The following is a 14,173-nucleotide window of genomic DNA, read 5'->3' as shown; positions in this document are numbered from 1 at the left end:
TTACTTTATTTCAATTTTTAAACTGTTCTTATCTCAACACGTGTTTTACCTTTTTTTTTTTCCAATTCTTAGTTGCCAGCTGTACTTAGACCATGACATCTAACTACATATAAACATTATTCTTTCTACCTGAGAACCTTTATAAACCTTAAAAGCATTTCTTCAGGCTTCTTTTTTCCTCTTAACTGATGCACTTCATAGAAGTCTTTGATGTTCATAGTCTCCATTTGCCATTCTTCTATACGAAATGTGCTTCTTTACATGAAAATCACCTAACTGCACATGCAGGAATAGCTGGGGGATGCAGAAGCTCTGAATTGAAATTCTAGGTATTTAGACATGTAGGACTAGTCTGCTGCTGGCTACATTTTTCTTTTCAGGCTTATGGCTTTGTTTCCTAAATCCTCCTGTTCTACTTCATTGGCTTCTTAGAGTATTTATTTTTCAGTCTGATTTTAGCAAATTAAGGTGTATATCAAAGTATTGCCTTTTTTTGTGTTTGTAGTACACTGGACAACTTCTTGCCTGGAGATCAGAAATCTTCTGAGATCTGAGTTTTCTTTCTCTGCAGAAGTCTGACTGCTGCTGCACAGAGAGCAGCAGCATTAGTACCCTACCAGTCTGCTCTGAGGCAGGGTTACAATTTTGTGGACATTATTCAAGTTACAATTTTGTGGATGATGTTCATCTGTTGGAGCTGTATTTCATTTATAGGTTAAGATAATGCTTTGGTTATGCAGTTGCCCCATTGTCAGGTGATACCACTGAAGAAAATACTAGACTTCCAAGTGAATGTCTTTGTTATGAGTGGTCTTTTTCTTTAAATAAAGCTCACATTCCCAGGTGATCTTAGGCTGATATTAAAAGGGTGTATTTGTGCATTTATATTTATGCAATGCTGGAATACATTACTGGATCGACAGCCATAAAAAAATGAAAAGTAATTGTCTGTTAGGTGATGGAAAAAACAGAAGATATGAGAAACTTGTATGTCCTATTAAGTCTTGATGGCTAAAAGGACAGAGAGATACGTCATCATTGTGCTAATGTAGGTTTATCCCAGCTGAATGAGTTTGCTAGAAGTAAAAGTTAAACCTGCCTTCGTATCCATACATAACTGAAGAAGAGATATAAGCTTTTAATTGGGAATGATTCAGATCTTAACCTTAGTTGATTTCTGGAGAAGGTGTGGTCAGTCTTTCATTGTTTTGCATTGAGAACTAGCATTGACTGTATACTTGCATGTATGACTCAATGGTCAGTGTGAGAAATATGAGCTCTTGCTCTTACTGTAATCAAGCTTGCCAGGATTATAGACTGCTCTGGCAGGAGCTTCAAAATAATTTCTAATACAATTGTTGCCATACTTTTTTTCTGCTCCTTTCTCCACCTCTGTTTAACCCACCTAGATTTGTAATATAATTCAGGTTATGAGGGACCTGTAGAGGACTTAAGAAAGCTGGAGAACGGCTTTTTACAAGGGCATATAGTGATAGGACAAGGGAAAATGGTTTAAAAGTGAAAGAGATCTGTATTAGATGTATGGAAAAAGTTCTATACTATGAGAACGCTGAGACATTGGAACAGGCTGCCCAGCGAAGTTGTGGATGCCAAATTCCTTGCAGTATTCAAGGTCAGTTTGGGTGGGCTTTGAGCAACCCGGGCTAGTGGAAGGTGTCCCTGACTGTGGCTTGGGGGATGGAACAAGATGAGTTTTAATGTCCCTTCCAACCTGTCCATTCTATGAATCCAGTCCAATGCCTTGCTCAAGGCAGAGTCAACTGTAAGTTTACATAATTTTATCCATCCAGGTCTTGAAACCCTCCAAAGGATGCAGGTAGTATACCTTCTCTGGGAAGCCTCTTCTGCTGTTTGGCAGAAGTCAGAACTACCCCTGATTTAATTCATTACCACGGGGGTTTGTTGTTTGTTTTTTGGTTTGGTTTTTTTTTTTTTTTTGTTTTGTTTGTTTAGTTGGGTTTTTTCTCTCAATTGCTATGAAACTCCATAAGGACGTAAAGATCTTGGCTCCCTCATTCCCTCATTTAGTAATCTCCTTTTAGGCAACAAAAAGATGCCCAGCTCCCCCAGCCTCTCTGTCACATTTTCCAGCCCCAGCCATCTTGGTGAACTTCCACTGGACTCACTCAAATTTGTTGATATCTTTCTTACATTGGAATTGACACATTATTCCCATATTAGTCCAAATTGCTGAGTAAAGGAGAATAAAGTGAGCTCCTTGTGATTGCAGTCCAGAATCCAGGAAGAACATGAAACAAATCTGGAGCCTGTTTCGTTTCTGCTAAATATGAAGAGAAAGCGCACTCAACTGCATCAGAGCTCCCTCGCACATCCTGTCACCCTTATTTGAGAAATCCTTTATCTAAAAAATGACAGCACATTTTTTTCCTTTATTTATCTCTCATTTCATACAGATGTATAATACCTGAAAACAAATAAACAAACAAACAAAACAAACAAAAAGACCCCAAAGTTTTTGGAATTGGCAATTGGCAATATGTTTCAGTGTGAAGAACAAAGAAAAGCTTAATAAAATTAAAAGGTAGACAAATTGACTCGAAATGAACAGAATCTCAGCAACCAATTCACTACAGAAAGTTTACCCAAAATTTCTGATCCAAGAAATAATAGAATTTGGGGGCTTGAAATACATGGGTAACAACAATAGAGGCTTACATTAATTAGGATGAAGTTCAAGTGGGGATTTGCAGATATCTCAAGCACAAGGAACAAAGCAACACCTTGCTCTGGCAGGGAGATTACTTTACTTGTAGACTTGCAGCTGGGAGAAGGCTTGTTAACAAGAGTGTGGTATTTTATAGCAGGCCAGAGAGCTGCTGCTGGAGAAGATGAGTTGGATTTTCTTAGATAATTGTTCTGCTGGAATGACAGGAGCCAGTTTGCTAAACACAGAGATCACTTTAGTAGGCTTATGTGCTCTCAGTTAAGTACTCTCTAGATCTCCTTTCTCATTCCTTTCACATGTTGCTGGCTTTGGGTTAACTTAAAAAATGTCTCCTATACCAGTGGATGTCTCAGGTGAGCAAAAGGGTGAGTGAATTTTCTGAGATGCTCATGAAGTATGGGTAAGTAAATAAGCCTGTGTTTCCTTCTCATATGCAAAATAATAGGGGGTGAAGCATAAGCAAATTCCTCTTTCTGTGTCTATTATAAAGGAAACACATCTCAGGACTCATTTCTTTCTGTATGATGCTGCGACTGCTTGTCAGGTGCCACAGTGATGTTTTGAACAGTCAGGACAAGACAGATCTGTGTTACAGCATCTGTTTGCCACTGGTGAAAGCCAAATTACAGGCAATAAGAACAAATAAGCTTTTTGTAGAGGCTGAGTGAGAGTCTGTTAATGTCATGGTTCTGTAATATATTTTCCATAGCGCACACATTCATCCTTACTGATTCCGCATACTTTCTAGATTCATGGTGAATGCATATTTAGATCAAAGGTCACTCATTTCTTTGGCAGATCTTCCTGTTTCTGTGTTTCTTCTCTTAGTCTTTTTCTTCCTCACCTTTCCCACCTTCCCCTTACTCCATTTGTGTCCAATGTAGCCTTTTTATTGATATTTTCTTTTCTCACTGCTGATGTCGTCCTGCAGCAGCGTTGTCCTTTCTAGCACCAGCTCCTATAACTGGTGGCTTTGAAACTCAGAATATTTCAGATATCCTTGTGATTCTTTCCAGGGCTCATATTTGAAAATTAGGAAGAGTCAGTGAATGTGGACTAATAGCAGGTTATGCTAGGAAATTTCTAATGTTACAGCAGAAACTGCTGTGCAGCTGTTTCAGGGGTAAGTACTTGAGTTGTTACATGGTTGGTAAAGAAATATGATAAAGAGATAGTAGGACTTAAATATTGCAGAAAGAGCATGACTCTACTGCTGTTCTCTTCCTGCAGCATTGTATTATTGTCAGCTAAATAATGACAATACTGAGTAAGAGACTTTGAGGACTGATACTGGATAGTGATTCACTTAAAATACAAAAGCATATATAAACCTGCTTCTTATGTATTACGGTTTTGTTAATTAAACTTAATTGAATTCACCTTCTATGTATCCAGTTCTGGACTCCTCACTACAAGAGACACGTGCATGCACTGGAGAGAGATCAACAGAGGGCCATGAAGTCAGTTAAGGGTCTGGAGCATCTTTCCTATGGAAAAGTCTGGAAAAGAGAAGGCTTAGGGGGGAAGCGCATCTGTGTGTATAGATACCTGGTGAGACAGTGTAAAGAAGATGGAACTAGGCTCTTTTCAGTGGTGCCCAGTGACAGGACCAGGGTCAATGGGCACAAACTGAAATGCTATAGGCTCCCTCTGAATATCAGGAAACACTTTTTTACTGTGTGGGTAACTAAGCATTGGCACAATTTGCCCAGAGAGGAGAAAGTAAAATGATGTCTAGTTATGTTCCTGGTTCTAGGTGTCCCTGCTTGAGCATGGGGATTGGATCATATGATATCCAAACTCAGCCATTCTGTGATCCTTTGTTATTTTCCCAGTAATGAGAAACTTTTATGGAAGTGTCTATCCTTTACTGCAGTTCCGGTAAAGCTAATGAGGAAGATATCATGTTATTGTGATCAACACTTTTAACATTATGTAATCTGAAACTGTTCTGAGGAAGAAAAGCAGGCTGCACCATCAAGGTGAAAATGATAGCTGTTTTCAGCTTCAGGACAAGTGAGTGAACATTGCTGTTGCTACCTGCTAATGCTGATATAAGTAGTGAATCTGCAACTACACATGCGAAATCTAATAACCATTTGTGAAGGAGAGTAAAGGGCATTTTTTAGTTGCATCTTTATATTACATAGAAAAGGACAGCACTTTCATGATGTCAGGACCTTGACTGAGAGTCAAGTGGTTATCTGCAGGTGATAAGATGAATCTGAACAAGAAAACTAAACTGATGAAAAGAAGGGGCTTGGTTTGTTTTGTTTTGTTGTGTTTTTTTTTTAATGTATCTTTGTTTTGTTCTTCAAACAGTGGAAGCTCTACATTTGGGAACACTGATGGCAGCACATGGTTATTTCTTTCCTATCTCAGACCATGTTCTAACACTAAAAGATGATGGCACCTTTTATCGATTCCAGGTAAGTGTTTTCAATGCATTCGTAATTTATGCAAATGAAGGCTCATATTAAAGGCTTTATACAAAGGTTCATAGCACATTTTAACATATGTTTTCTCTTGTGTAACGGAGTAAATAGTGGCAATTCAAACAAAGTAGTATTAAAATACTGTGTGTTCTTCAAACAATTGCAGAAACAGTTCTACATTGATCTCTCAGTCTCATTGCATACAAAAAAAACCCATGCAGATGCTTCAGAACAAGTTGGAAAGATATATATGTATGCCTATACCTACACATATTACTCAGGTACCTACATAGTTGTATTTTATCATACTAGATTTCAAACTAAGGGTGTGGGGACCAGCAGTGTTGCTTTTCTAGGAAAGAATAGCAGTCTAGAAATTTGCAGAGAAATACCACCTTTGGATTGAAGCAAATATGCTTGCACAGCACCTTATTATATATTCTGCAGAAGGAATTAACTTTGCTTGCCATGTATCACCACTGGCAATGGTGACTGCGTTTTGTGTTGCTCTTCCTATTAGGTGGTCTTCCTGGTAGGTAGCACCAACAGCTGCTCCAAGATCTTCCTTAGAGATTTGTTGTTTTGAAATGAGATGATGATTGTCACTATGAAACTGATGATATGAAATACCATAGTGATCCTGCCCTGTTAGTTTTGTGTTAAATACTAACAGAAAAATATCTGGTAGAACAAAATCCATTGTCTTCAAGATATTTAAGTCTACGCTTTGTCTTAAACGTTGTTCAAGTTAGAAGCTATCAAGAATAAAAATAGCTGAGATTGTGGTCTTTAAAATACAGAAAACACCTCATATATTGTAGACCAACCATAGTCTCAACCATTGTGTTACATTAATTGCTTTGCAGTACTTTCATCAGTATTTTGGCTTGAGCTCTACAGACCCATATAAGAAAGGTTCATAATATTTGGTCTAAAACAAAATCTTACAGTGAATATAATTAATTATGTATAGCACAGTCTGTCAAGAAAGAGAATGATAATTTCATATGTGCATACAGTATTATCATACTTTCATATGTAGGTTCTGTGGGTCAGACAATACCAAAACCCTGTCCTTCAGCGAGACCATAAGTTGCATGTGTATATGGAGAACACAAATAGCAGTCACTCCAAGCCTCCTTGCCCAGATTCACACTTATGTTTGATCCTGGAGAGAGAATTTGAACGAAAATATTTCCTTCTTATGATGCTTCAATCCCATCAATGTTCAGTATAAAGAGGAGAGAGGGATGGCACATAGGTGAAGGGACTTACTGCTGAGGGAAAGGCACTGATGTGATGAGGTAAGTGAAAAGTGTCAAGAATTCATGGAGTGATTGAGGCTCCAGTTCTTGGTTTTCTCTGCATAAGTAGTGGCTCAGAAAATACCTGAGGACTTCATTTTGTAGAGAATGGGACTTATTTATGGGAGTGCTGGTCATTGAATTCTGAACAGCTTCTGGCCTGCTTCTCTCTTAAACGTGTGAAATGAGCACGTCTGCTAGCATAACAGTTTAACTGAAGGGAAGTATAGATTAGAGTTAGCTGCACTGTGAGCAACTAAGAGTACTGCAGCTACCCTGCTGTGGGCTTTCCTCAGAGATGCCTACAGCCTGTATGTCTAGACATGAAGTTTCAGTGAGGGTTAATTATTAGAATTTTATCAGTTGATTTACATAAGTTAAGGATTTGGCACCTATTTGACATGAGCATAAGAATAAGGACATTTCCTCAAGTGTTACTCAGTATATCTCTACAGTATTTTGTTTGTTTGCTGCTTTGTGGTACCTTTTGTATTGCTATTCCTATGTTACAATTTTAGCTGTTAATGTATAGCATGAGAAAAAATTTATAGTGGTGTTATACTGTTACCTGGAATTGTAACAGCAAAAGTTATAACTTCACAATCCCCACCAAAATAAGGCTAATATAAAATCTATTACTGAAGCTGCTACATTGGAAGATGAAGAGAACACACTCAATGAGGAGGAAAGTTTGACTGCAAATGCATGAATTTTGAACTAGAATAGTTGTTTGGGTACTTTGGAAATAGGGTCCCCTGAGTATTGGACAAGATTCACAAATTTCTGGATATTTTAATAAAAAAGAGAAAGTCGTGCACCTGCCAGCACTGAAAAGTTCAGAAGCCTTCCCTGCAGAGTAATCTCTCTCTTCATTACAGAGATCTAACCTACAAAACCCAGGCTATCTACAATAATGTTCTCCATGCACTTCATTTTTTGTTTTCCAAAGGGTGACACATTCCCTCATGACAGTAGAATTAATTCCAGTTTGTTTCAAGCAACCTTCTGTTGTATACAAATAGCTAAAATCAATGGAGATTGTACTTCATTTATGCAAATACCCTTTTACAGGAAAAATTATACTTTTTCAGTTATTCCTCATGCCATCGGGAGGGCTGTAAAGCCATAGTTATATTGGCTTTTTTAAATAATAGCTCCTTAGAAATACTAATAAAAAAAGAAATCCAGATCATTCTTTGACCTACTTAGGTGTAGTTAGGTTAGTTTCTGTGATAACAATTTAATTCAGAGGGGATGGATCTAAATATTAATTGCCTTACAGAGGAAATTTCTTAGTCTCAACAAGGCAAATCAGAAAATTCAGGGGCAGTGATATTTCTGAACCATCTTGAACAGCTGCATTGTGTTTTTGAGGTAATTTAAGAGGGGGACCAAAGAAGAAGCTGAATAGCTGCTAACCATCCTCCTCTACCTGAGAGCAAGTTGCTTTAGAAATCAGATCTTGCTGGGGCCAGGGATTACTCATTAAGGCCTTCCATCTGAGTCCACATCAGTGGTAATAAGTCCTGGTAAGAAATGCCTGACTGGCCCTTTTAGCTTGTAAACTTCCAAAATAGTCTCCCAGGGAAAAATATCCTTATTTTTTTCTTTAAGTTGCACATGCATTCTGAGTGTCTCAATGTTCATAGTGAAAAAATGATGTTTCCTAATATCTTTTGTCTTTAAGGAAGCTCCTAGGATCCTTGGCGCTAATGATAATGACACTCCTATTTTTCTATAAGATTAATTTGTGATTTAATGTAAATTAATTTTCAGAGAGGATGTTTAGGTTCTGCTGTTGTTCTGCAACTTTTAAGATGGAAGGTATAAATACCTGAGAGAAAATGTGGGAATGGGAACATTTTCTTGTGAAAGTATGAGTCTGGTGAAGATAGCAACAAAACCCAGGGATCTCAGCAAGATGAAGATTTCACCTGTGATGTCTTTTGTTCTGTCACTGGGAACACTTTCTTGACACATCTAACTTCTCCAGCCATGTTTACCTGTGGCTACATTGGGGACAAATATATGTAGCAATCATTGTAAGGATCTTGGCATATCTTTGCTGCAGAAGAGTGTAGATCATGAAGTGCTGTGGATCCTTGTGTCTCAGGTGGAATTACATTGCTTCCCACATCTCTCTGAGTCAGCTTTGCTTGGCTAGGTACCTCTTGGTTCAGTCCTGGCCCAGCCTCCAGCCATTCTGAATCCTGAAGCTGTGGCTGAACATCACAGCTCTCTAGCCACTCTCCACAGCCTTTCTGGATAATCTACTGTGCCTTGAGGGAAGGAATTTACTGGGAGCCAGATTTTAGAAATAAAGGAGAAAAGGAAAATCTGCAGCATTTGGCAGATTTTCTGTGGCAGTTGCAGGTGCAAGGACTAATTCGTTGTCTCTTCAGCTCAGGCTTATCATAAAAGGATCTGTTTAGGTTTCAAAGAGGCAAAAACCATTTCAAATCCCTTTGCTGACTACCCTATCCATGTCCTTTTTCCTTTTTAAACTCCTTACTCAGGCATGCTTTCTCCCTTACTGCTTTCTGTGCTCATCCCCTTTCCAGGGGGGGGAGTCACGGAGCCAAAATCTTTTTTGTTCAAAATTCCTCATCTACTTTCTTTTTTTAATAATTCTGAGGTAACTGTGGAGCACTACTTGCTGTCATCCTTCCTCAATGGGCTTGACAGTGCTAGACTTACCCTTTTCTTTTACTAGCAAATCATCTGAGCCAACTGCAGTGAATGTAAAACTGAATGTGCGTGAATACTGCCATCCATCATGCAAGGCACTACTTTTTTTTTTAGCAAAGACTTGGTTTCTGCTGTTTATAAAGACTCCCTGGTGCCTGTGAAAAGAATAGCAATAATATGCAAAGGAAGGGTTATGAGTGATTTGAATATTCCTCCTTCATCCCAGTAATTAGATTTTAAAAGATTTCGCAGATTGAAGCAGCTTCAGAAACAATTCTTTTCTTATTACTATCAACAAGGGGTAGCTGAAAGATGCTTAATGATTTCCGTCCTTAGTAATACAGTTTAATGCATTGAAAATAGTCATGTTTTATAAAAGCTGATGGGTAACACTGATTTTTATAAGTGGCTCTTTCATTAGCTCAGATATTATTATTGATTAATTTTTATGGTAGGGCCAAAGCAGATCTATTTGTTTTATGACAGGATTACCCATGATGCATAGCAGCTGCTGCTGTCAATTTGTTTAGTGCAGAATATGTACTATATTACAGGATTTTGTTTCATATGACTTTATTAATAGGAGGATTATGGATTTCTGTGGTTAGGTTTACCTAATTATATTAGTCTGTAATGTGAGAGAGCCAGTATGTGTTTGTGTGCAAAACCATTTTTTCCATCAATAGCATAAAGATCCGTGTAACAGCCTGTTTTTTTTCTGAATGCTTGAATGGCTCTACAGTTTCATGTACAGTGCTAGGTAAGCATTATTTCTCCAGCTGCTGACTTGTACTTATTCAAATTACAGATACAATTAAACAAAGTGCCTTCGAAGTGTACTGATAAAAACTGGCAACATTATTTCTGCCTGCGCTGATAAACAGTACTTGACTTTGCCCAAACCATTCTACCACCCACCTTCCTGCCGGCTATAAGTGGGATGTCATGGCAAAATGACAGATGTTCCCTGTTTAATACTTGTTCATGACAAACTGCTTCACATTTCCTTCTGAGGAAAAGTAAAATTATTAAGTACAAGATTTCCTTCAGGTTTTCTATATTTCACAAAACAAACAAACAAACAAACAAAAACAAAAAAAAAAAACCCATCTTGATATTTTATAATCTCTTGGAAAATGGTAGTGTAGAGGTTCAACATGTTATACCACATCCATAACTCTCTTGGGGAAAGTCTCCACTTCGTATGGTTTCTACATTATGAAACAAAGCACACAGTGTATAATATTTGTGCTATAGGAATATGGGATATTGCAAGGGATGCTAGAACTCATCTACAGTATACTTCAGATATGCAAGTTGTAACAAATAGTTAAGCCAAGCTTTTTTTGGATAGTCCAGGTATAGAGAAGGTAATTTAAGTGGCCAGAGCCTCCTTGCATTGCTGTGGAAGATTTTAATAGATCAGATGAGAGCTGGCAGCTTTCTTCTTTGCACACACCTCCTATTCTCATTCCTGACCTCATTCTGTGCTAACAGGCAGGGATCTTCTTATTGGACTCTTTTAACTTCCTAATGTTTTCTTGTTGAATGAGGCAAATCTTCCCCCAGTCTTCATGGATAACCTCTCTAGCAAGTTCTTCTAAAGGATTGTTAAATACCTATACTATAAAACTGTGTGGAGTTTTTTAAAGCAGAAGTGGAAAGATGTAAACTCAGCACGTATGTAGTCACATGTTATGTGGTAGAACTATTTGAGGGATGAAGTAAAGACTCCAGTTGTAGGAAAACCAGGTTTTGGAGTCAAAGGTTCCAGGGGTTTATGTCTGAGATCTTGTGCAAACTCAGTGTTAACTTTCTTGGTGCAGAGGCTGGGACAAAAAATCTCTGCACAAGTAAGAGCCTGTGAGGTGTTGGGGCTGAGGAGGGTTGCAGCTGGGAGCAGTGGGTAAGCACTCAGAGCAAGCCCCAGAAGAATGAAGACAGGCAAGGGACTGTCTAGTGCACTTGAGGGATGCCTGAATGGGAGACTTTGATACACCTTTCCCCCAAAATTTAACGTATCCTTCTAATAATGGAATTGTACTATTGTGGGAACCTTGTGATGAGGTTTCTCCCTGGGTCTCTTTTTCTGCCATGAATAACATTACTTGAGATTTACTTTTGTTGCTATATTTTGTTAAAGGGTTTTCCACTTTACCCAGTGTGCATGGGACATGGTGAGGTAGATTAAGACCAGAACTTTGTTAATACCAAACAATTAAAGAAGAAAATGTGGAACACACCTTTGGGAAAGCGTCAGTCATTTTAACTACACACAAGTTTATTGTTGATTTTTTTTTTTTCATACAGTCACAGCATTGCAAAAATCCTTTAATCTTATTCTGTTTTCAGTGTCTAGGATTTTTTAAAGATTTTTCTTTTTTTTTTTTTTTTAACTGGCTTTTTGCTCAAGTTTTTATTCTATCCCTTACCACTATTTTTTTTGTGCCTGGTTTTAGAATTGTCCTTGTCTCTACATCCACCAATGTCATTCCCTGCTTTGAAAATGAATAATAGTTATCTACAACTATTCAACTTTAGTTTTGTTATAGTTATCTACAACTTTATCAGGACCTGTAGCTGCTTTTGAGCACATATCTTACAGTGATACCTGAATTATAGAATCATAGAATGGTTGGAGTTGGAAAGCACCTTAAGATCATCTGGTTCCAGCCCCCCTGTCATGGGCAGGGGGCACCTCACGTGAGACCGTGTCGCCCAAGGCTCTGTCCAACTTAGCTTGAGCATCGCCAGGGATGGAGCAGTTACCACTTTGAGCAATCTGTTCCAGTGCCTGACTACCCTCACAGTAAAGAACTTCTTCCTTATATCTAACCTGAACTTCCCCTGTTTAAGCTTAAAACCATTGCCCCTTGTCCTATCACTACAGTCCCTGATGCTTGATTTACTGGTTCTTTACTTAGTGGTTCCTTACCTACTCGTCAGAAAGTACCGTAGGACTTTGCCTTGGTCAAAATATATAGCATCTACTGTTTCTGATCTGGCAGGGGCTTTACACTGTCAGTGACCTAATATGTTTTTGAAAAATCAAAATTTTAGTAACCTTTAGCTTTTAAGGATTCAGAAATAGATAGTTTATTAAAATTGTTCAATATAGACATCTAGAAAGATTAGAATACAGAAAATTTTGTCTTTCCCTTTTCTAGAAATGGTAGACCTTCCCTTGCTGTAGTGTTCTGTGGCCTTATGAGATTTTTTTTTTTTAATGACTGCCATATTTCAAAGGTTCCTGGAATTAATACTTTTACATGTGTAGCTTGCCCTTCAGGTAACTTGCACCCCTTTAAACATCATGCAGATAATCCAATATTTTTGATAACTTTTGACAGTTATATGCTAGGTACTATAGAGAGAAGTACTCTTTGTTCTATAGAGTCTTTGTTCTCTGTACTATAGAGAGAAGTACTCTTTGCTCTGGTACTTCTCAGAAAGAGAAGTACCAGAGCAAAGTTGCATCATGATATTTACATATATATATAACTTACATGCATATAACTTACACTGCTGAGAGACCAGAAGTCATTCCTTAGTTTGGTGAGGCTTTTTAGTTTTCTACAAATAACCACAGTTTACCCATGTGAAAACACAGAAATTCCTTAAGCATTCTGTGTTGAATTTCAGCAGGCCTCTGACCTGAACTGTCTGACCTCCTATAAATGTTTCTCTTCCTGTTTTCTGTCCTGTACTTTGCCCTGTAGTCTTACCTTCATGTCCAAATTAATTTTGGGCATGTTTGCAGAGCTGATTGCAGGCAGGCTTGAACTTTGTTCCCACTGGGAGCCAGCTGGCTGGTGGCCAGCTCCAGTGCTTGAGCTGATGAGCTGTATTTCTCAGCAGGTCCCATTAAATGCATCCAAGCACCATGCAGGCAGGGTCTTGGCTTGTAGTTCAGACGCAGCTTGTGCCTGCCTAGTTCAGAGAATCAGCACGGAGAGCTCAGGCCTGTGCATTATTCCCTGGGCAGAAGGACTTTTATCTGAGCAGTCTCCCTCCTTCTGAAGACTCAAACAAGGAAGGCATTTAATAATCTTCTGTACTTATCTGTACCAACTGTCATTTGAACCCCTTTCTGATATTGTAATGTTTGCATTTTGGGGGATTTCTTTTTTGACCACCCTTATAACACATTATTGAAGCCTTTTGTTATAACTTATCATCTGCTTTGTGAATTAAACCTTATGTTCTAACTTTTCTGATTTTATCTCCCTGGTGTGGGTAGGCTTAGACTCCTTCTTAGTACCATGTGCATTAATTTGTGCTTTTGGCATGATCTTTGTTACATGTTTAGTTGGTTGGAGATTACCAGTAGGCGATTACACTGTCCTGTTGCTGCATTTTGTCTCTAAAGGTACTTGGACATTTAACGCAGTCTCTTTCAATAACTGCCATCTGCCATTTCTTTGTCTCTTTGTATACTTTCCTCAGAGACCTTGCCTGCCTTTTCTCTGAGCCTGCTGGCCCTTATGCTGCTGTGCTCTTCTTTGCAGAATACCAGTCTCATCCTGCAGTTTTACTCCAAGTACTACACAGCTGCAAAGTCTTGGTTATGTATTCTGTAAAGGAACAAAATCTCTTTTATCTGTTCCCTCAAAAGTGTTGTTCAACTTAAGAAAGGAAAAAGTGTCTTTGGTGCATTTTTCACACTTCCCAGCATTGATCTGTACGGAGTCCCTCTGTTAGAAGCAGTTCTTGCCACTGGAACACGTCTTTTCATCCTTCAGAAAAGCCTTGTCCGCGTTGTCCCCTGGTGAGCTAAAGTGACATTTCACAACCTTAAAGATCCTGTCCCCCTTCCCATATTCTGTTTAGTGCCCACATTCCCTTTACCACTGATGTGTAAGTCCCAATAAAAAGTTTAATGTTATTTTAACTAAATACTGAAACAGTAATATCAGATGTATCCTTGATTGTTATGATGTCTTTGATTGCCTCTTGGAACTATTTCCTGCAGTATTCTTGCTGGCTGGGACCTTTTCCTTTATGTATGAAACAACAGACTTATTCCTGCATCATAAACA

The 14,173-nt window shown here is 38.4% G+C and overlaps 1 protein-coding gene across 7 annotated transcripts in view; it reads left to right on the top strand.

Moving 5' to 3' along the window:
- RGS7 (regulator of G protein signaling 7) overlaps positions 1 to 14,173 on the top strand; it is a 254,779-nt gene that overhangs the window by 167,991 nt on the left and 72,615 nt on the right. For all 7 annotated transcript variants that reach the window (XR_009727292.1, XR_009727293.1, XM_061365744.1 and 4 more), the window contains exon 5: positions 5,030 to 5,136. Coding sequence is in view for 5 of the 7 variants with exons in the window: in XM_061365744.1 (XP_061221728.1) it covers positions 5,030 to 5,136 (107 nt within the window). In the remaining 2 variants the exon portion in view is untranslated. The remainder of the gene's footprint in view (positions 1 to 5,029; positions 5,137 to 14,173) is intronic.

Source organism: Neopsephotus bourkii, unplaced genomic scaffold, assembly GCF_033783945.1.
Source record: "Neopsephotus bourkii isolate Nb327-2 ecotype Australia unplaced genomic scaffold, CSIRO-AGI_Nbou_v1 NB_1292, whole genome shotgun sequence".
NCBI lineage: Eukaryota > Metazoa > Chordata > Aves > Psittaciformes > Psittacidae > Neopsephotus > Neopsephotus bourkii.
This window is presented reverse-complemented; position numbering and strand designations above follow the sequence as displayed.